This window comes from Eubalaena glacialis, chromosome 2 (assembly GCF_028564815.1).
Source record: "Eubalaena glacialis isolate mEubGla1 chromosome 2, mEubGla1.1.hap2.+ XY, whole genome shotgun sequence".
Classification (NCBI taxonomy): Eukaryota; Metazoa; Chordata; class Mammalia; order Artiodactyla; family Balaenidae; genus Eubalaena; species Eubalaena glacialis.
In genome coordinates, this window is record NC_083717.1 from 73202915 (window position 1) to 73226020 (window position 23106).

At 43.3% G+C, this 23106-nt stretch overlaps 1 protein-coding gene across 1 annotated transcript in view; it reads right to left on the reverse strand.

Moving 5' to 3' along the window:
* Window positions 1-23106, reverse strand: part of TLN2 (talin 2) — a 441211-nt gene that overhangs the window by 130094 nt on the left and 288011 nt on the right. Inside the window, exons 14-23 of the mRNA XM_061180246.1 lie at window positions 22911-22987; window positions 20176-20356; window positions 19167-19280; window positions 16490-16598; window positions 15515-15723; window positions 14861-14959; window positions 10495-10662; window positions 8973-9267; window positions 6148-6314; window positions 667-795 (exon numbers count right to left, since the gene is read on the reverse strand). Coding sequence (XP_061036229.1) covers window positions 667-795; window positions 6148-6314; window positions 8973-9267; window positions 10495-10662; window positions 14861-14959; window positions 15515-15723; window positions 16490-16598; window positions 19167-19280; window positions 20176-20356; window positions 22911-22987 — 1548 coding nt within the window. The remainder of the gene's footprint in view (window positions 1-666; window positions 796-6147; window positions 6315-8972; window positions 9268-10494; window positions 10663-14860; window positions 14960-15514; window positions 15724-16489; window positions 16599-19166; window positions 19281-20175; window positions 20357-22910; window positions 22988-23106) is intronic.

Consider the following 23106-nt stretch of genomic DNA (forward strand, 5'->3'; position numbering starts at 1 on the left):
CTCCAGAACCCAGCAGATTACACACGGAGGGATTCCTCACTAGAGCCAAGTTCTGGCCTCTAATGCCCCCAAATTTTAGTCTAAGAATCTCCTGTGTATATTTGTGAGAGAGATTTATTTTCTTACAGAATTTGTGCCTATTACTTTTTTTTTCCGAGAATAAATAAGCATTCTGAAAAATGACAGAAGTATTTATTACTCCCTTCCAAACCTCTTTATCCCCATCTCCAGTCTTCCAAAGTTCCTATCATCTATTGGGAGTCGTGAAAGAGTATTACCTCCAACAATATATACACATTTTTAGCTAAAGGTCCTTTCTGAACGTGTACATCCCTTAATGCCAGGAAAAAAAAAAAAAAACCTGGTTCCTCCTGAAGGAAAATTTGAATTCTGTTCAAGAATGTTAAACTCTGAAACGATTCTGGCATTGTGCAACCATGAACTGAAGCAGTTTTTCAAACTGTGTCAATGGACCTAAACCACTGAACCTAAATGTACAATGTCCCTAAACCAGCCGTTCAAGTTCCTCACGGCACCTAAAGCATTAAACTGCATCGTCTATCTTGATTTAGCTTCCTTTCTAGGGGCATTGCCTTATGAATTCGCTTATTCTTTCAATGGACTCTATGCAAACCTAAAACCTGGAAAACCAGCCTCTTTACTGACCTCCAGTCGGTTGACGATTTTTTTCTTAATAGCATTCTGGGCTGCGGCGTTGGTTGCCACCCGGAGACCTTCTGCAGCTTCTCTCAGCCTTTGCTGCTGGTCCTCGTTCTCAGGGTTGGCTGCAGCTCCCTATGAAGGTGAAAAGAAAGATTCCAAGAGGTCCAAGGGGCAGCATGCCACAGACGCTGAATTCATGCCTTCAATGTTACTTTTTCCTATGAATACCAAGTAATGGGAAGAGAGAAGCCAAAGCAGTATCTTTATGATAAAGATGTTTCCTCTCACAACAAAAAAATATCTACCAGGGGATGTTTCCAAACTGCACAGCTAAACAAGAAAAATCCAATGGTAATAATTAAACACTTGAGATCATAGCCTTCATCATCCATATAAATTACCTTGTGGTGAGAAACCCAATGGTTTAAAAGATGTTAAGATAAATCTCCCTCCTGCTCACATCTCTCAGGGAGAATTTTATTTTAATTGGTGTGACAGACACATATTGCTGCTGAAAGATTCTCTTGCCCTGCGGCACTGGTGAATGAGAATGGGCTAAGATTACAGCATAACACAGGGGCTGGGATGGAGTGGGGGGGGGGGATGGGAATGCCATCCAAAATTCTATAAGCCAATGTTGTTCAAGAAAGACCATGTCTAGGAATTGCATTCCTGGAGAGTCTGGGTTGGCAAATATAGCCAAGTAGAATTGGTCCCTAACTGTACTAATGAGAGAAATCGACGCCCCTATCCAGGCAGGGAAAGAGGAGGGTGCCGTGCACAGCCGATGGCCATGTTTCCCTTGTGTAAGCCCACGGCTCTTTTACTGTGTTGCTGTAGGTTAAAGTGTGTTAGGAGTCCAAGTGGACTTTAGTTAGATGGGTAGGATTCTGAAGCAGGGAAAGGCTAAAGGTAATGTAGGGAGAGGATAATTTTACTGCCCAATAACTCGACAAAAACTTAAAGCACATCCAGTCTTCCACCTCCACCTGTGATAAAAGCATCAATCAAGATTCTTCTCACAGGGCCTGGATGCTTTGTGACCAGCACTGGATGTATGTAGATGAATGAGTTTCTTCCCATGAACATTTTCGGGCAATAATATTTGCTTGTGAGGCAGAAAGAAACACGCCAATTATCGAAATCAATTTTCTAAACATCTCAATTTTCCACGTGAACACCTTGCCAAATTTACCAATTTGCGAAAACCTCTTTCTTTGAACTACGATATGTATAAAAAGTCATAGGAATTCCCACTGAATGGAACAGTTTTAACATCTGTGACAGAGTTGTTTTGGCATCCTCTTGGATGGAATCTTCTTTTAAATGTAAACCACTTTTAGTAGTCTTGATTTTTGTGTTTTTAGCAACTAAAAAATTATATTTTTGCATTTCACATGTAAAAGGATTGTTTGGGCTCCTTCTGCGTTCTTCTGCAAGTTTATGAGAGTCGTTTTATTTTTTCTGGTCATCGGGTGTTTTCTAAAGCCACTCCTTTATCAATGCCTCCAGTGGCATGCCAGCCTTAACTGTGTGTTTCAAGCAGCAGGAAAGCACCATTTCTGAACGTGTACATCCCTTAATGCCAGGATGTGGGTGTCTGGATTGGCATTAAGGGAACGTGTACATCCCTTAATGCCAATGTGGGTGTCTGGATCCTTCCTTAGCAATATCTTTTTTATGATGAATGTGTATTAGATATGGGGTATCTAATCTTGGCCTGAAATCTTAGTTACTGATTATGAAATATTTTTTTTCTTCACGCTAAATATATTCTTTGGAAGTCTAACCATCGTACATTCTTTATCGTTCAACAAAATTCAGCAAATTAAAATATTGCCATGACAACAAAGTATCAACTTTTAACTAAAAAGTTAAAAGAACTTACAAAAACACTCAACCTTGTCCCATCTAATATAAATAATCAAAAATAACAAACACTTTGGTAACTTGGTATAATGCCGTGAAATAGTCTGGGGAGCACTACACATCTAAAAACAAATGTGCACATTGGTCCTGGCTCAGTCCTGGTTATGTGATGGTAGGTTTAATCTTTCTGAGTTTTAATTTTCTCATTTGTAAAGTAAGGGATAGATTAGATTTTTCCAGCCTAGCAAGTAATTTTTGTGAACATGAGGGTTTGCCTGAAATGGCTTTCTTTAAACTTAGGAGAAAAAAAAGGAAACAAAACTAGTAACAACCTTAAAAAAAGTAACTATAATCCAAAACCGTAATGCATATTTTTGCTAAAAGCGATGCTAAGCAGCAGAGTTTCTTGGCTGAGAGAGGGATCAGGGACAGAGGAAGGAAGTTCGGACCCTGCCCCTCCTTGGGACTCTCTTCAGCCCTACCCAAGACATATCTCTAAGGACTATCAGCCCCTCAGGTAATACTATGGTGAGTCAGACAAGGAGGAAGGTCTACTGGATGTCACTGCATGTCACAGTACATTGAAAGTGAAGCAATTCACACACTTGGTTGAGACACATTACTGTTCTGTTAGAGGCCAAGGAGGCAGGCTAAGCTGTGGGGATGTTTAATGAATCTGAAATGCATAGGAATACATTCAACATGTTACCTTGGTGATATGAAGTTGAAAGTCATTTCTATTTTCTTATTTATACTTACTGCATTTTCTATTCATTTCACCAAAAGCATGTGCTAATTGCATAATAAAAACAGCATAGATAAATACAGCCTTATCCATTTAAAATAGTTCTCGCCTGGAGGTAGGCATCGGAATCTTCTGTGAAACACACACACATACACCGGGTCCCAGCAGCAAACTCGGAAGTTAGGATCTTTGGGGGTGGAATTAAGGCACGTGTACTTCAGTAAGTTTCACAGGGTTCTGAAAAAGAGCCCTGGATAAGAATCACTGGCTTTTAACAGCAATTAGAGAAGAAAAAGAAATAAAAGGAATACAGATTGGAAAAGAAGAAGTAAAACTGTCACTGTTTGCAGATGACACGATACTATACATAGAGAAGCCTAAAGATGCTACCAGAAAACTACTAGAGCGAATCAATGAATTTGGTAAAGTAGCAGGATAAAAAATTAATGCACAGAAATCTCTTGCATTCCTATACACTAATGATGAAAAATCTGAAAGAGAAATTAAGGAAACACTCCCATTTACCACTGCAACAAAAAGAATAAAATACCTAGGAATAAACCTACCTAAGGAGACAAAAGACCTGTATGCAGCAAACTATAAGACACTGATGAAAGAAAAATTAAAGATGATACAAACAGATGGAGAGATATACCATGCTCCTGGATTGGAAGAATCAACATTGTGAAAATGACTATACCACCCAAAGCAATCTACAGATTCAGTGCAATCCCTATCAAACTACCAATGGCATTTTTCACAGAACTAAAACAAAAAATTTCACAATTTGTATGGAAACACAAAAGACCCCAAATAGCCAAAGCAATCTTAAGAAAGAAAAAACAGAGCTGGATGAATCAGGCTCCCTGACTTCAGACTATACTACAAAGCTACAGTAATCAAGACAGTACGGTACTGGCACAAAAACAGAAATATAGATCAATGGAACAGGATAGAAAGCCCAGAGATAAACCCATGCACAGATGGTCACCTTATCTTTGATGAAGGAGGCAAGGATATACAATGGAGAAAAGAGAGCCTCTTCAATAAGTGATGTTGGGAAAACTGGACAGCTACATGTAAAAGAATGAAATTAGAACACTCTCTAACACCATACACAAAAATAAACTCAAAATGGATTAAAGACCTAAATGTAAGGCCAGACACTATCAAACTCTTAGAGGAAAACACAGGCAGAACACTCTATGACATCAATCACAGCAAGATCCTTTTTGACCCATCTCCTAGAGAAATGGAAGTAAAATCAAAAATAAACAAATGGGACCTAATGAAACTTAAAAGTTTTTGCACAGCAAAGGAAACCATAAACAAGAATCACTGGCTTTTAAGTTAGAATGGGCATCATCAGAAAATCTACAAACAACAAATGCTGGAGAGGGTGTGTAGAAAAGGGAACCCTCTTACACTGTTGGTGGGAATGTAAATTGATACAACTACTATGGAGAACAGTATGGAGGTTCCTTAAAAAACTAAAAATAGAATTACCATATGATCCAGCAATCCCACTACTGGGGATATACCCAGAGAAAACCATAATTCAAAAAGACACATGCACCCCAATGTTCATTGCAGCACTATTTACAACAGCCAGGTCATGGAAGCAACCTAAGTGTCCATCGACAGATGAATGGATAAAGAAGATGTGGCACATATATACAATGGAATATTACTCAGCCATAAAAAGGAACGAAATTGGGTCATTTGTTGAGACATGGATGGATCTAGAGACTTGTCATACAGAGTGAAGTAAGTCAGAAAGAGAAAAACAAATATCATATATTAACGCATGTATGTGGAACCTAGAAAAATGGTACAGATGAACCGGTTTGCAGGGCAGAAGTTGAGACACAGATGTGGACAACAAGCGTATGGACAACAAGGGGGGAAAGCGGCAGGGGGTTGGGGTGGTGGTGTGATGAATTGGGCGATTGGGATTGACATGTATACACTGATGTGTATAAAATTGATGACTAATAAGAACCTGCTGTATAAAAAAATAAATAAAACTCAAAAATTAAAAAAAAAAAGAATCACTGGCTTTTAAAAGCATCATGACATAGCATAGCCGTCAAAAAGCACAAAGCTGTCTCTTAACTCTTTATTCAAACTCTCCCATAAATAGCTACTGGGTTTTGGATAACAGCAAAGCAAGAAACACCTATGCAAAATCTTTTTTTTTTTTTTTTTTTTAAGTGGTGAGTTTTGAGAATTTGCTGCCTTTATTCTTATATATATATTTATATATACATATATTCTTTTTCAGATTCTTTTCCCATATAGGTTATTACAAAATATGGAGCATAGTTCCCTGTGCTATACAGTAGGGTCCTTGTTGTTTATCTCTTTTATATATAGTAGTGTGTATATGTTACTCCCAAATTCCTAATTTATCCCTCTCCCCACCTTTCCCCTTTGGTAACAATAAGTTTGTCACCTATGCAAAATCTTGAAAGAAGTTTAGTTGAGAAGTTGAATGGAGGGCAAAGTGACATTAAGGCTGCAGGAAGAAAACAGGTCAAAGTGAATTTACTGTTGAAATCTCAAGTTGAAATTAGTCATCATTTTCACTAACGCCAATGGCAATGACCCAATGTAAAAAGAGTACTGGCTAAGTAGGGACTCTGTTGTCTATGGCTGAGTCAGCACCACTTCCCTAAAGAGTTTTTTCATTCATGTGTTCCATGACCTTCCCCTTTCCCACTTAAAGAAGGTTAAACATTACAAAGCCATATAGATTTTAAACAAACAAAAATGCACAGTCGTCTGACCATTCTCTATCTTGAAGGTACCTTCCAAATCCTAACTTTCAATGATGTTCACTTTTCAATTGAGTAAATCCAATGTACTACCTTTGCAGCCTCCACCATGCGAGCGGTAGAGTCAGCCAAGAGTTTGGCTGCTGCCAGGAGCTTCTTGGAATTCTCCATGTCGATTTCTGCTTCCGCATCTGACCTCATGGCGTTGACGAGGTCTGAGGTGGCCTGAGCCAGGACCCGGGCCTGGCGTACCATTTCACCTAGAGGGTGGGACAGAGGATGCAGTCTGTTTGTCTGCTTCCTAAAGCTCAGGGGAAACGTCAGGAGCCAGCACAGTCTTGTCTCTATTCCTCTGGCAAAAGGGACAAAGAGGAATGAGCCTCCATGCTCCATTCCTAAGCAATGAAGCCAAGTCAGATCCTGAACCAAAAATATTCCCTGTGGCTGCCAGGCCTGTCTACCCCCAATCACATCCAAGTTCAGTCTTTAACTGTGCGGGATAAAAATGACATAAGTAACCTAAGAGGAACCCTTTATAAAGAGAAGGCAGGGAACAAGATTATGTGGATTTATTATGTGCGTTTACGCTTAGTAAATACTTATATAGAAAATATTATTTACCTCACGTCAAAAGCCACTTACACAAAAGCCCCTATAATAAGCTCTTTGAGTAATGTGCACAAGAAAAATATTTTTAAATTTTGAGTCAATCTGCATGCTACGTAACGCCAGATGAGTGGTATCACATAACCCACTCTATTTGTGTCACTTGGCTCTCACTCATAGGAAGCACAGACCCCAGTTTCATGCTCAAATGCTGAGATTTGCCTTGGCCCAGTCTTCCTATCAATTTTCTCTTTGCTCACCCTTTCCTTCCCAGCATTGATTTTGATCTCGTTATTAGTAATTGTTATTAGTAACTGGGATTTTACTGATATCTATTTCAACTTCCTTTTGGAAGTGGGAGGGGTACCATCGTCAACATTAAAAATAAAACTACTCAAATATGAGCAATTTCCTCCCTAAAGGTCATTTGTGAAGAAGGACGAAGCACTGTTAACATTAAGGGGGAAAAAAGCTTTCACGAAAATCAAAAAATGCTCAATTCAAGGTACCCTGGATTGTATCCTGGGACAGTGAATGGACATTAGTGAAAAGTTGGTGAAATCTGAATAATGTCTGTAGTTTAGTTAATAGTAACATACCAGTGCTCATCTCCCAGTTCTGACCAATGTCTCACGGCCTAAGGGAGATGCTAAAAAGGAGGGAAACTGGGAAGGGTACAGGAGAAGTCTATTACCCCAGCAACTTTACTGTATATAGAAAAAATATTCCACAATAAAAAGTTTATTAAAAAAAATAAAAACAAAAGAACCAAAAAAATCCAGATGTGTGGAGCAGTGCCATCTCTTAAATCACTTAAGGATAGAGAAAAATCACAAGGTAATTTTCTTTAAAAATATACTCGTTAAGAAGTATTGCTCTGTGCTGAGGAAGAAGTAGGAAAATAGACTTCTTACAAACTCCTGGTAGGGTTGCAAATTGTGGAACCTTTCTGGAGAGAAATTTCAGACACGTTTAAAACAAAAAATGTACATACTTATTGGCCCAGAAATTCAACTGATAGGAATTTATCCTACATATACTCCCCAAAGTAAACAGAGATATTTTTACAAGAATGGTTACTGCAATATTAATTTTGTAAAACAAACAGAAACTTGGAAACCACCTAAATGTCCGTTAAAAGACAACTGGTTAAGTAGATTATGATGCGTTCATTGAATAGAATACTATGCTGTCATTAAAAAGATTAGTGTACAGGTCAACATGAAGAAATTTTCTAATATATTCAGTGAAAAAGGTTGCAGAAGAGTATGTGTAACAGAATTCCATTAATATGAAAAGAAAGAGGGTGTTGTACATACATATAAATGTCAGTAGGAAGATTGAACATTTCTGCAAAGATGAAACAGAAATTGATAAGTGGTCAATTCTAGAGATTTAGATGGGATAGTGATGGGCTGGGTCTGGGGAGATGTAATTTTTAACTAATAGACTGAAAAGGTGCATTTTACATATATATAATATATATATATATATATAATATATATATATATATATATATTATATATATATTATATATATGTATATCGTGATGTTTGACATCTTAGAAAAACCTTTCTGGTTGGAAAGAGACTGCCCCTCCCAGAGCTAGCCAATACTTAGAGATAGTAAAGGGTTTAGCCAAGAGCATGGTGGTAAACTACCCAATCCAGAGTCATCCTCTGTCTGGTCCCTACAGCCCAGGAGGCAATATTCCTCTGCCTTCATCATCCCAGAGCCATGGACCAGGCAATTAGGGATCACCCCTATAAGGGTAGAGCCAGCTGAAATTATTCAGACTAGCCAAACTTAAGCTGTTCATCTTGCTTCATCTTGCCTTTCCCACAGAAATCCCAATATAGGTGGTGGCCTAAGCTCTCTCCTCAATCCTGTCTTCTGCCATCTGATCAGAACTTGATGCTTCCCCTGTGACCCTGTGTGACACGCAGTGACCCCCTGTCTGGGACCTGTCAGTATAATAAACTTCATTCCAAGCCTCATTCTTGCCTCCCCCTGTGGCTGCACCAACTTTACTGTATCCAACATGGACATTCTTAGAACAAAAGGGATTTACTGTGTATCTAAATTATTAAATAAAGATACCCTAGTTAACTTTAAGTCTTTCAGTGTTGCTGGGACAGGCACATTAGGAGTCTCAAATCTTCTTCCCAGCCTCAGGGAAGAAATCTCTGACTGAGGCGGATGAGAACTTGCCCTTTTGCCAGATGTCCAGGCAACCATCATCCGACTCACTCACAATCATCACCATCAGGAAACCCTAAACCGACCGGCCCACCCACAGACCAGCCCCTCACCAGCATCGCCCATGGAGCTGAAGATGCTCTCGGTGACACACATGATGGTGTCGGTGGCCTGGTCATAGCGACCAATGGGCTCGCCTCGGCTGGCGAACTGTCGCACATGCTGCAGGAGATCGTGGAGGGCCTGGCTGACCACACTGGCCGCCGCGCTGACCTGCTTCAGCAGCTCAGTGTCGTCGGTGGCTGCCTGGCAGGCGTGGACGCAGTTCTCCACTGAGCGGTCCACGAGCTTCCCTGCTTCAATCAGCTGCTCCTGGCACACAGGGGAGCTGATGGTGGGGCTCACGACCTGAAGCGAGACAGGAGTGGGTCTTGGTTACCGTGGGACAACTCTGGTCTCCAGCGCCCACTAGCATTTCCACCACATCCTTCCGTGGTCTGGGCCTCAGTTCCTTATTTATAGGACCAGGGATTCAACCAAACCATCACTGAGGTTTCTCATACTTCACCATTTCACTTTGTGATTTTAGATGCCCGTTAACTTTCATCTCCATTAGGGCTCTATAACCACTGATACTACTGACTACTTCTGTAGAGAGAAATTTCTGATATTTACCATTTATACCTCCTGCTCTTAGGAACCTCTGAATTGAGTCTTCTGAGCTGAGATAAAGACTATGTAAAAGAATTATATTTTTTTCCAGAGGAATATATTATATTTCCTGGAACTCTGCCTCATGGTACTTGAAAGATTAGGGGAGTTGTGTCAGTAATCTGTGATACTAGGATGGTGAACAAGGAAAGCAGGAAGGAGACCATCAGTGACCCCTCTGACGGATGTTGCAAATCCTCCGATAGGACCAGAAATGCCAGGCTGAACCAGATTACACATCTGTACAATATGGTATGTCATCAGGTTGAGAAACAGGTGGCTCCCATCTTGTGACACGTCATCTCAGCAAAGATACACACGGTTGAGTGGAAAGGGTATCTGAAGTCAGACTGGCCCGAGTTGCAACCCTAGTCCTGCCACTTACGATTTCTGTGGCTGTAATCAGTCACATCTAAGGGCCTCAGTTTCCTCTTCAGTAAACCGGGGATGATGGTGCTTAATGAAGTAATGTATTACACAGAGAGTGTACATCCTGACTGGCAACCATGAACTTCATCATTACCTCCTTCTGATTCTATGCAGTGCAGAAAGGGCTCCCGTGGACTCTGTGGATTATTACTGAACCCACGTATCATGCTGTAACTGCACAATCCAAGAGCTCTTTGTGCACAGGGGTAAAGAAGACATACTGAGAAGTCCAAAGGGGAGACACAGCAATTGGCATGTAGAAATGGCAATTAGATACAAAAAGTACCACTGCCTGAGGACTTGAACAAGGAAAAATTGATTAAAGAATTGGACACCTTATGCTAAAATCCTGTCATGTCCCCTAAAAGACACCTGAAGCAAGCTCTAAGTCTTACACAATTTTAACAAGTTCTGCCCCTGGTTCCTCCCAATGATTGGAGGCAGATAAGAGCATGTGACACTCCGCAGAAAGGGCTGGGGTGCCAGCTGGCTTACCTTGGCACACGCCACAAGCTGGGAGGTGGAGAGGGCACACTGGGTGGCGGCAGCAATCACCCTGTTCTGTAGGACTGTGTCCTCAGCCACTTGGGCAACATTCTTTGCCTTTAGTACCAACATGGCAGCAGCATTGGCAACAGCTTTGGCCAAACTCATTAAGACGTCCTAAGAAAAGGGAAAAAAAAAATCGACATTTATATTTTCCTAATCACTCTTCACAGCCTGAAAGTAAAGTGTGGTGTCCACTTAAACATTTTATTAAAATTCCATTTGACCTTTTTCCTTCAGTACTTTAGAATAATATTTTTCCATTTATTTTTCTGAAATGTCAAGTTAGCCTGAGAGCTAACTAAGGAAGGAGACTTACATCCTAATAACACAGTCTCCTATACATTAAGTAGCATAGGTTTCAATCCAAAATAGGTTAGTGTGAGGGCAAGGCTTGTATTTTAACCACTGACTCACATTTGTGCACTTAAACAACACTTCGAATCTTGACAACATCTCCTGAGTATGTGGTGGATCAGCTGAAAATATACACTATGAGCAGGAGGAAGGATAAAATTCATGGCCTCCATGTCATCATGCCCCACTATAACTTGAAAATTTATTTTTCTGATTTCTACTTTGCACAAGATCCAAGTTGTCATCAGAAATTCAGCCACATCTTGGCCTCCAGAGGGCAACGTTGAACATGCACGGAGAGCACCTCCAGCTCAAGAGCCCGTGAACGCTCTGAACATAAGTTATTCTCAGTGTTCTGTAGCCTTCTGGATGGTATAAGCCATTATTATTTTGAACATGTCAAGGCTTTCTCCCAGAGGAAATGTGGTCAGAAGTCTTTATTAATTCATCAGATAATGAAAAGCACTTTTGATTCTGAATGCAAAGGGTACCACAGAGTCTTTACAACAAGATATTTTATGAGAAGATATACTGGGAAGAGTGTTTAGCCTGTACAATTTTACACAGAGCAAAGACTATATCTTATCCAGGCAAATCAGAAACCCATGAATCCACCAAATAAGCAGCTTTTAAAATGGACAACAGCAAAGCAGCCTGAAAGGAACAGTTTGGTCCAGCCTTTTTTAGGTCTCTGGTGTTTACTGGATGTCCAAGGAAAAACTACAGCCTGTGGTGCTGAAAGCTGAAGATGCCTTTGGGATCTGACTGGCACTCATCTGTCATACAACTTCTAGAAACTGCTCCCAACACGGCCTGCAAAGTTACAGTTCTTGGACATCTATCTCAATGCTCAGTGAAAACAAATTTTGAATGTCACAAATTATTATCAAGATTTTTAAAAGCAGTCTTCCCAAAATGGGTCAAAGTATTCCTTCCCTTGATAGGGATCCATCTTATCACCCAGGGACCAAGATTTGGTCATGCAAACTCTTGATTGTTCTAAAGGGCTTTGTTAGACTGATTTATAGAAATCCTGCTCCTCCTACTAATTTTGTCCCAGAAAAAAAAAAATACAGTTAGAAAAAGAACGTGATACTATGGCTACAGTTGCTGACAAGGCCCTTGTCAAACTTTTCAACAAGACCACTATTATGCAGCTCATGTAAAATAAATCTTTGTTAACTCTGGGAACATGCAGTGCATTGAAAACTCAATAAAAAGCTCCAAGATAGGATCTCAAGAATCAGAAAAATAGAGAGTAAGAAATCCAATGTCAGTAAGCCAGGGGCTACCCATAACTGGAGGAGGTTGTAGGATCACCTTACTGCCCTGGTGTTTACCTAGAGAATAGGAAACATTCAAGCCAGGCCTTCCCCTGTTAAGAAAGCCTCCACGGGACCTACCCTAAACTTGAACCTGCTTCCCTAGCACGTCTGCATAGAAGCACACATTAGGAGGCGGAGTTTGCATTTACACTGTGATGGAAACAGTCTGTCAAAGAAAAAAAAGAGGAAAATCTTAAAAGAAAAACAAAAAACACCTCAAGGCAGGGACTTCTCTGGTGGCACAGTGGTTAAGAATCTGCCTGCCAATGCAGGGGTCACGGGTTCGATCCCTGGTCCGGGAAGATCCCACATGCTGCGGAGCAACTAAGCCCGTGTGCCACAACTACTGAGCCCGCGCGTCTAGAGCCCACACACCGCAAAGAAGAGTAGCCCCCGCTCGGCGCAACTAGAGAAAGCCCATGTGAAGCAGTGAAGACTCAACACAGCCAAAAATAAATACATACATACATACTCAAGGATATATGAGATGCCTTAAGGAAGAACTGTGACTTCCCTCTCAATCTTCCCAAACACTTTGGAAAATAAGTTGACTGCTTCAAGATAATTAAGCCTAGTAAACCAACAGATGGATCTCGTACCTAACTAGGTACCTACCTACAAAGAATTACTTGCTCTAATACAGAATGCACAGGACAACACAAGGGGAGTTTAGGGATCTGACTAAGGGGAAGTCAGGATGGGGACATAATTAGCTTGGCTTTAGTGAGATGTATTTATGTGGTCTACAGTTAATTCTGTTTATAGTTATCACTGGCCATTCCAGCACAGAAATGGCTTCCAGAAATACTCCTACCACCCATTATGGGTCTCAGCCTCCATGATCACATGAATGTTCATGCACTGAATGTCTCATTGTATTGCAGGATCTGAATGAGTGCTATGTTCCCAGCACCCCAGGAATGTGGAGAGTAGAGAAGGTACATGTTTCATGTATCCACAACATACATGACCATGTCTTAGCGTAACTGACACGTCTTGAGGTGATGAAGTTCGGCAGTTCTAGACAAAATAGCAAGCAAAATTGCCCCCTTTGAAGCAACTTGAATGCTAATGGAAAGTTGAATGATCCTTTTATTCTGAATTCTACAGAAATCCCAAACATTGAACCTGACATAGGATTTGGAAAAGGGCATCTTCCAGAGAACAAGGGCTCAAACTATAACAGTTTAATTAGAATGTATTTGTATGTTATTTGTAAAATGAAGACTTAGGAGGATGAGGAATGAAAGGCATCTGCCCACAAGTATGTGAAGAGTTCATCTGAGCCTGAAGATCCCTGGCAGAAGGCCTCCGCACCCCATCTGCAGGGTCTGGGAATAGAGGCAGACAGGTTGAGATCTTGTCTGAGCTGGCAGTGCATCCAGCCAGCTGCAAACAGTGGCTACAGCTGATCCCCAGAGGACATGTCCCTGGTATTGAAAAAAAAGGGGTGACAAAAAAGACTGCCACACTTGTGGTTTTGCATATGACACAGACAAGAGACCCAGCTCTAAACACAAAGGAAAGCCTGTCCTATGTGTGAGCAGAGTGTAAGGGAGTGCCCGTATTTTCACTCTTACATGTGAACTCAAGAATGATGCAATTAGGGACTTCTCTGGTGGTGCAGTGGTTAAGAATCCTCCCGCTGGGGAAGGGGAAGCTGGGACGAAGTGAGAGAGTAGCACTGACATACCAAATGTAAAATAGATAGCTAGTGGGAAGCAGCCACATAGCACAGGGAGATCAGCTCGGTGTTTTGTGACCACCTAGAGGGGTGGGTAGGGAGGATGGGAGGGGGGCTCAAGAGGGAGGGGATATGGGGATATATGTATACTTACAGCTGATTCACTTTGTTGTACAGCAGAAACTAACACAACATTGTAAAGCAATTATACTCCAATGAAGATATTAAAAAAAAAAAAAAAAAAGAATCCACCTGCCAAAGCAAGGGACACAGGTTCGATCCCTGGTCCAGGAAGATCCCACATGCCGCAGAGCAACTAAGCCCGTGAGCCACAACTACTGAGCCCACGCGCCTAAAGCCCGTGCTCCGCAACAAGAGAAGCCACTGCAATGAGAGCCCGCGCACCACAATGAACAGTAGCCCCCGCTTGCCGCAACTAAAGAAAGCCCGCACACAACAACGAAGACCCAACACAGCCAAAAATAAAGAAATAAATTTATAAGGTAAAAAATAAAAAAATTTTTAAAAAGTAATGTCTTCATAAAAAAAAGAAAGAAAAAAGAAAAAAAAAAAGAATGATGCAATTAAAAACCGCCCCAAATAGATAAAACAAGCTTGGCCGTGAGTTGATAACTCTAGAGGTTGGGTGGTCGATATAAGGGTGGTTGTGACATTATTCCATCCATATTTGTGTTTGAAGAAAGTGTAGCATGCTGACTAGTGAGAACAGCTAAGTAAGTGTTTCAAAGTGGTGATGCATGATGTAAGTGAAATGAGTCTTTCAATTAAAAATTCTTTTTCTTTAACACATAAAGACCACACTCCGAGATAATCCACCTTCATCTTTTTTTTGTCAGCTCAAAGAAGACTCAGTTTTTCATTACCTTCTCCCTGCTTGGGTCTAAGGCCATCGCTTAGGCTCCAAGATTATGGGCTGCAAATATCTTACCTGGAATCGCTCATCAGTCTCATTCTCTCCAATCTGCCGCAGAAGATCGCCACTGGCTTGTCCAATGCTTCCAGCGGCGGTCAAAACTGTCTGTCGAGGCTACGAACACAGAGCACATCTTAGTGGGAAAGAGAATGCATTGCCTCCCTAGCGCCATGAGACACGGCAGTGCAGGAAGAGGAATCCTACAGGATGGCCTCCTCCTGCACCTCAGTGAGACTCTTGAACTATCTGCCAGATGGGAGACATACACGTCCTGGTGGAATCTGTGCAAGGAAATGCCTGAGGCTCACAAACCAGCAACGGCTGCATAGATGTGAAATGTTCAAAAAATGAGCCTCATTCAGCTGGAAGGAAATTAGCGTACCGACTTGTATCCCCTTTAAATGTGTATTGGTCATGTGTGTTAGTTTCTGAGGTTACATCTAATCAAGTACCCTTGGGCTGGGGAAAGGAGGCTTCCTACTCAGAGCTCAACCAGTCTCAAAGGTTGAACCATGGTTTCTGCACCCAGTTCACCAACTCCAAACCCCAGAGTGTGGGAACATGAGTCGTCAGGATGGAGGGGACAGCTCAGGAAGCAAGAACCGCATGGGACCCAAAGGCTGCACCTCCCTCATCAGAACCCGAGTGACTGATGGCCCCAAAGCTCACCTCTCCAGAAGTCGGCTGCACAGCTTTCAGCAAATCCGACACGGCTCCGGCGAGGGTCCTTGCGGCTCTGAGCAAGTCCTCCCCGCTGCCTACCTCGTCGTCCATGAGGGCCGCCAACAGCTTCACGCCCTTGGACATCTCCGTCAGGTTGGAAGAAATGGTGGTGATGGCACATCCCACAGCGGTGTAGTCGGTGTCTGCAGGGTCACCTGGGACAGAGAAGGACCATCACCATCAAAGGAGGGTGGTGAAGGTTGAGGGGAGCCCAGGTGGACAGGAGACAGGGTAACACTGGCAGCAGAACCCTGCCCCCACCACCGACGCCCCCATCCTGCAGGAGTCAGACGTCTCCCCATCACCAAGGTGCTGCTCTTCATGGGGTCCTTTTACCCCGAGGCCTTGTATATTAAGATACTGAGCATGTGCACCTTTAAAATTCCCAAGGAAGAATCAGCATCTCACGGCCCTTTTCAGAAGGCTGCTCCAAGGTCAGCCACTTGGAGAGGTCAACTCTACCCCTGAAACACTGCAACGCTGCTTGGTGAAGCCAAGATCTTCCCTGGCTCTCAGGTGACAGCACAAGGCTGGGAGTCGTGCTATACAGAGGAGACCACGGCTGGACAAGACAGAAGAAGGCACCCATGACTGCTAGTCATCCAAAACCACTTTGAGACTGTAAGCTCTCAGAAGGGAGAAACTGGCCTCAATATACTTTGAAGTATGTCCAGCAGCTTGACGAACAATGAGAAGAGCTGAATAAGTGCTTTTTACTGATGATGCATGATACAGACAAAAAGGCATGAGATGTTCACCACATTTCTCCTGGGTCAGTGGGAGAAAATGTCTGAAGCATTGTGAGGGCCTAATAACAGACTCTCCCCTCAGAATAGGAAAAATCTGTTGTTTCAATCAAAGAATAAGAACTTCTTTTTTTTAACAAAACCACAATACACCACAAATTCCTCAGGGACTTACCGGCTGTGAGGTTAACAACTGAAGCTGTTCCAGCTGTGATGGCATCGACTTGAGAGTGGATTTCATGTTTGGATTCGTCGACTTTATTCTGAACCCATACCCTAGACGCCTGCAAAACCAGACAACTTCATGACAAAATTGCTGCACAGGATTACCCAGGAAACCAGAGAAGGCGTGCCATAAAATAAGACCAGCGTTTTGGCCACACTCTTCTCACTGGGCCAGCACCAACGAGGCCCTTAAGTCACCTTGAACGATGTCCTTAACAGGCTTCTTGCTCATTCACTCGTGCTGAATGGCATGTAAATTCTCAGTGCTTTTTACTCACGTTATGTTTTCTTTAAGATCTTGGAGAGAAAAATTCTGTGGCTTTATGTAGGTAAATTCAATTTAAAAAATGAAAATAATTAGTATCTCATAATAATACCGCACAGTGGCAACAACAAGTGTTGCTAACTTTCATCTTGTTTTTTAGAGAATGGGGTTAGAATTAGGGTGTTCTAGCTCATGAGTGTTCTATCAGCATAGCAATTGTCTTTTGTTCACAAGATGAATGTCGTGTTGACGTGGCACCTTTCCTGGCAGGGTTTTGGGAGGTGGTTGTCAAGACCCCTGCTCTGGATCCAGCTCTACCACTAACCAATGATATGACTTTGAGCACATTTCACCCAACTCCTGTGCCTTTCATTTCTTCTACCGTGGAATCTCACTCAATGGTCTTTTAAAACCTTTCTAGTTCGGGGCTTCCCTGGTGGCGCAGTGGTTAAGAGTCTGCCTGCCAATGCAGGGGACACGGGTTCGAGCCCTGGTCTGGGAGGATCCCACATGCCGCGGAGCAACTGGGCCCGTGAGCCACGATTACTGAGCCTGCGCGTCTGGAGCCTGTGCTCCTCAACAAGAGAGGCCGCGACAGTGAGAGGCCCGTGCATCGCGATGAAGAGTGGCCCCCGCTTGCCGCAACTAGAGAAAGCCCTCGCACAGAAACGAAGACCCAACATAGCCATAAAATAAATAAAAATAAATAAATTTAAAATAGTACTACTATAGAATTTCAAAACATTAAAAAAAAAATGAAATAAAGGGATAATTTTCAGCTCTCTCTAAAAAAAAAAAACCTTTCTAGTTCTTATACTTCATGTTGATTTGACCCTATAAATAGCAAATTCTGCTTTTGGCCGTTTCTGGTCTTAGCCAATAAATGCTCATTTACACTGGTAATGATGATCCTATGGTAATATAAGGTGCTGATCTGCTTCCCAAAACATTCCCAAAATATTCATCTTGGTTCAGCATATGTCTAGCACTAAAATATTTTATATACTAACTCTTTGAAAATTGGTGAAGCAAGAATATTAAATCCAGATATTTTAAAACTTGCTCTCACAACTGTGCTGGATATGGGAGTCTGCCATATGTATTTTCACTCTCAAGTTCCCCAAAGCAAAATATTTAATGACTTCAGGGACCTGGGAGAAACAGCACTAAGGATGCTGCACCCTGCAGGTACACAAGTACACAAATGAAAAACATCGAGCAGGGAGAACTTGGAGGCAGTTATCCTGGCTGGACAAGATGAGGCTACAAATTGTGTCTTGGTTCTGGTCCTACGATGGTCCAGCAGTCTTAAAGCAGTGCTCTTCAACCCTGGCTGCATATTAGAATCACAATAGGGAGATGAAAACCCACTGATACCCAGACCCCACCCCCAGCAACACTGATTTGTTTGGTCTGACCTGGGCCCTAGGCTTCGTCCCTAAAACTCCTCAGGTGATTTTAATGTGCGAAGCAGGGCAGGGAAGGACAGTGATAGCCAGTGGTGTGCAAATGTGTACACAAAACAGTTAGGAACTTTACTAAAATGCAGATTCTGATTCGGAAGTTTGGGGTAAGGTCTAAGATTCTGCACCTCTCGCAAGATCCTAAGTGCTGCCAATGCTGCTGGCCTGTGGATCACATTTTAAGTAGCAAGGGGCTAGACGAGTTCATACTGCAGCAGCTACCGGAAGGCAGCTAATCGCCCTGCCTCACTGAAAAGCTCAGTAGTAGTGACCCAGTGGTTTGGGAAGCATGGTCTCTGGACGAGGAGCAGCAGCACCTGAGAACTTGCTGGAAATGCACGTTCTCAGGCCCCACCCCAGACCTACTGAGTCAGAAACAATGGGGGAGGGGCCCAGCAATCTGTTTTAGCAAGCCCTCTGAATGACTCCGATGCTTGCTCAAGTGTGTGAACCATTGGTAAATACTAACAACAAACCTAGCTAACACTCACTGGGCTCTCACTGTGTGTTAGGTGCGGGACTGAGAACTCTTTACATGATTGGATTGTTGGGTCTTCACCACAGCCCTGCTCAGGGATGACAAAACGGAGGCTTAGAGAGAGTAAGCTGCCCAGATTGACACAGCCATTGAGCAGTAGAGCTGGAATTTGGGCCCAAAGGATATGACTCGAGTCCAAGTTCTTAGCCCTTATGGGGTACTGCCAACAGCCCGTAGCACCCTCTGATTCTCTCCTCCTGTGGTGCAGCCTAGAGATGGAGACTCCATCTCTTGAAAAAATATGGACTTCCAACTCACCTAGCTGGAGACAGAGATTCACCTCACTGAATCCAGCCAGAGCACAGAACCCTGTTTTCTGCCAGGGCAGAGACATCGAATAAAAACACTGAACAACACTTACCATATCCTGGCCGAGAGGCGGCAGGGAGTCAAGTTCACTGAGGTCGTCCTGGGCCTGCTGGACAGCGTGCATGCTCGTGTTGATGGTCCCCATGAGGGCCTGCTGGGCCGAGGTCTGCAAAGGCAGGTAACACAAGGGGTCACACCACACTCCTGCACTGGCAACACAGGCTCTACATGAGCAAGGAAACTGGACCTGAGATCATGAGAAAGCAGCCCAGGGTACATCTCAACAAACTGCCTGAACCAGCTCCTATTTCAACCGGGGGCCAGAAATAGGTATTATAATACATTAATAGGACACTAAATGTGAGTGTTTGCAATAGCGTGATTCTAATCAGCAGCGTGTGGAGAACAAGAAGGCTCAGAAAGAGTCCCTGCAGGGGAGCTCAGGGGACCCAATCCTTGAGTGCTCAGGACAGAAGGTCTCCTGCACAGGAATCACGTGGGTGTTACATCAGAACTCTTCTTGATTCAACCCAAACCTACAGTCAAAACGCTTCTCCACTCAAATCACTTCTGGACTTTAAGGCTCTTCTGCTTTCAAAAAGTTCTTGCCCCAAAGCATGGGATTCCAGAGCAGGCCTGAGAGAGGCCCCGAGTCAGGTAGACCAGCACAGCAGAAGGAACCAATGATCCGCTGGGGGGAAATGTGTGGATCGGAATAGACTTGGTCTACTTCTGAGCCTCTCTGAGGGGTATCTGGGCAAATGAGCACGCAGGGGAGCAGGGTTCTATCCCTCTCTCACAAACCACGTGGAGAGGCCACTGGTCCTTGTCCAGCCCTAGAGGACACCTGTGGTCCTAGACAGGGCGTTGCCAGAGCCACCCATTTAAAAGAAAACACACTGGGAATTAGGCATTGGGACTGCACAGCTGAAGAGCCAGGATTCAGACAGGAAGTAGTGAGAGTGAGGATGACACACACAACCTATCACCAGGCTGGTGTGGCTCCCTGGACACCAAAGGCAGCATAGTGACGAGCAGGGCAAGTCCCCCGGTAGCCTCACCAGCGGGGGCATGTGGCCTCGGTGCATCTGTCCAACCATGACCTGCTGCTGTGGGGAGGGCATGCTTCCAACGTTGAAGGTCTCGGGCCCGCTGGAGCCGGAGCGCATCACAGCTGGCAGTGCCACTGAACCATGCTCTGCCTTCCCGGTGCGATTGAACTGCTGCTGCAAGATGGTGGACCTAGGGGGACAGACACTTCGGTCACTGCGAGGTGGCCATTCACAGGGAGTGTAATAAGATACCACAGATGTCACCAGTGTTCACTGCTTCATGCTATGGCAACCAGTTTCCAAGAAGCAAATACAGACAGAATTGTGAACGAAGTAGCAGCGCTAAAATGTTTCAGCAGAACCCGGAGACAAATGAATCCTTTTATAATCAGTAATATAAATAACTACTCCCAGTGTATCTAGTTGATAGGTTCATGGCATTATGCTATTAGTTGTTCTTAAAAAAGACACACAAAAAAATGATGTTCTAGGCATAAGTGAATGTTTTGGATACACTGATCTATTATTTCGTAAATTCTACCTGAAATAGCATTCATTCAACACATATCTACTGTGCACCACGTTCTAGTCTAAGCTCTGGGGACAGAGATCATTTATCCTTAGCTTGAAGGAAGAAGTGTGCAAAAGAACTTAAAATCTCCCACAGCTTAGCTCCCCTTCCCCAGGTCAAAAGCCATTGACCACAGAGGATGTTTCCACACCTTAGGAGCCTTGATGATTGGCAGACTTTGGCTCTCTTCCAGATGATTTCAACTTAAGTCTGGGAAGACTCCTAGGGCATCTAATAAAAACATTGTCAGTTTTTTTACTTCTTGATATTTTCTTGGACTGAGCAGTGAGTGCAAAGGACTTTGAGCATATGAAGGTAAGAATCTGAGGGTGGCACAGGTGCCTCATAGCCCAGTGGACAAACCCACAGGGAGAGTCCGGGGGAGTCTGCGGTGGCGGGGGGGGGGTGTGTGCGGCGGGAGCAGAGTGGTGGTGCAGGATTGCTGAGCAGCTGCATTAAGGCACAGGAGCCTCTGTCCCAGCGTTCTGGAACCACTGCAGGTCACTCCCTGTTGTCCAGGGCAAAGCTTGTGAGCCAAGCTAGGGTTCCAAGCAACCAGGCATCCACGCAGCAACATTAACATCTGTGGAGGGGCTGGCACTAGGGAGGGTGGATCTATGGCTCCTCTCGGAGCTCAGCTGCATTGCAAGATCTCAGCCAATGTCTAATACAGGGAGAAGTGGAAGGTCTAGTGATGAGGAACTCCCCTGGACCACTCTTCCCGCTTGCCATGACCAGACCACACCATGATGCCCTCTGCATCAGTGGGGAGGGTCCCAGCACTCGGGGCTCAGACATTTACTGAGCTGCTCCTAGGAGAAGTTCAAGCACAGCAGAGTCCTAGGAAGTGAACAGCTCCACCCTATTAGGAAGTACTAGGTTACTAATGTCCATCTAATGGTCATTAATAATTTCAAGAAATTAAGGTCTTTTGCCAGAGGGTAGCAAGTAGTACTTGAAATGCACCACATCAAATTTGGTTCCAACTTGCGTATGAATAAGGGACAAATGGAAAAGCATCTTCAAGGGGATTATGATGCAAACTGTGAGAAAGTGTACAGAGTAGCAACATTAGAGAAACAGTTCCTATTACTAGACAACTTCAATGTGCTGGAATATGCTCAACTCTCCGGCAGTGCACTATAGGAGACATCAGGACACCTGAATCTGAGTCCTGGCTCTGCCACATGCATGCATCTCAACTAACCTCTAGGAGCTTCGGTTTCCTCATCTACGAACTGGGGATGATAAAATCTAGCCTACCTCTTCCACAAGGGGATGTTGCTGAGATCAAGTGAGGCAGCAAGATGGACACACACAATAAAGTACAGACAAGAAAAGTTATTACTGCAATGCTCTGTTTAACATCAAGGGAGTAGCTGAATAGGTTTTGGTCAACAAGTCTCACTTATTAAATGTTACTTAATTTTAATAAATCTCAGTTTCCTCATTTATAAAATGGAGCTAAATTGAGATTATTCTGAATTTAAAATGATGATAATAGTAAACATTTATTATGTACCAGGGATTGTTTTATGTGCTTTATTAGTAACTCAATCATTAAATTCAAACTTATGAGGTAGTACGATCATTATTCTCATTTTATAGATGAGATGAAAGAGACAGAGAAAATTCATAATGTCCCCAAGGCCACACATTAGAAAACAGACCCCAGATTTGAACCCAGTAACTCTGGCTCCAGGGTCCATGTTCTTTTTTTTTCCCTCTGCTGCCTCATGACATGTGTATCAAGCGTGGCAGGTAAAAGCATCCCATAAACAAAAACTCCTCTACCGGCTAGGCCCCTAGCCCAAAGGTACAGAATTAAACTCAGTCTCCAGGCTCTGATGATAATGATGCAGTTTATGAGATTTAAGTCAGAAATTCAGAACAGGACTCATGAAGGCTCACTGTGTCTAAAGATGGAATCAAGTACTACATCTTGTTCAGTGTCTCCCTGAAGTCCCCAGCCACCGCCGCCCCAACAAGACACCCTCAACACTGATGACAATGGTCTGGGGACCACACTTCGAGAAGCAAGACTCATCTATCTCATCCACTATCACCTCCTCCACGTGAGGGACTTCAGGGCAACAGCCCCAGAGCTGGCACGAGGAAACCTGCCCTGTATCCAAGGAGAAGGCAGTTCTCCAGTGCTCTTAACGATACTTACTTTTTGGGGGAAACGGACTCTTCTAACATAGTTGACTCCTCATCGCCCTCTAGTCCAAATCTATCTTTACTTTGTTTCTGAGGTAAAACAAGACAAAAACAAAAGTCAGCAGGTCTTGACACAAGACCCTTTTAAGAGGCCTTTTAAAATGAGCCACACAAGCAGATCTGTTAAGGTTTACCCCAAATTCCTTGTA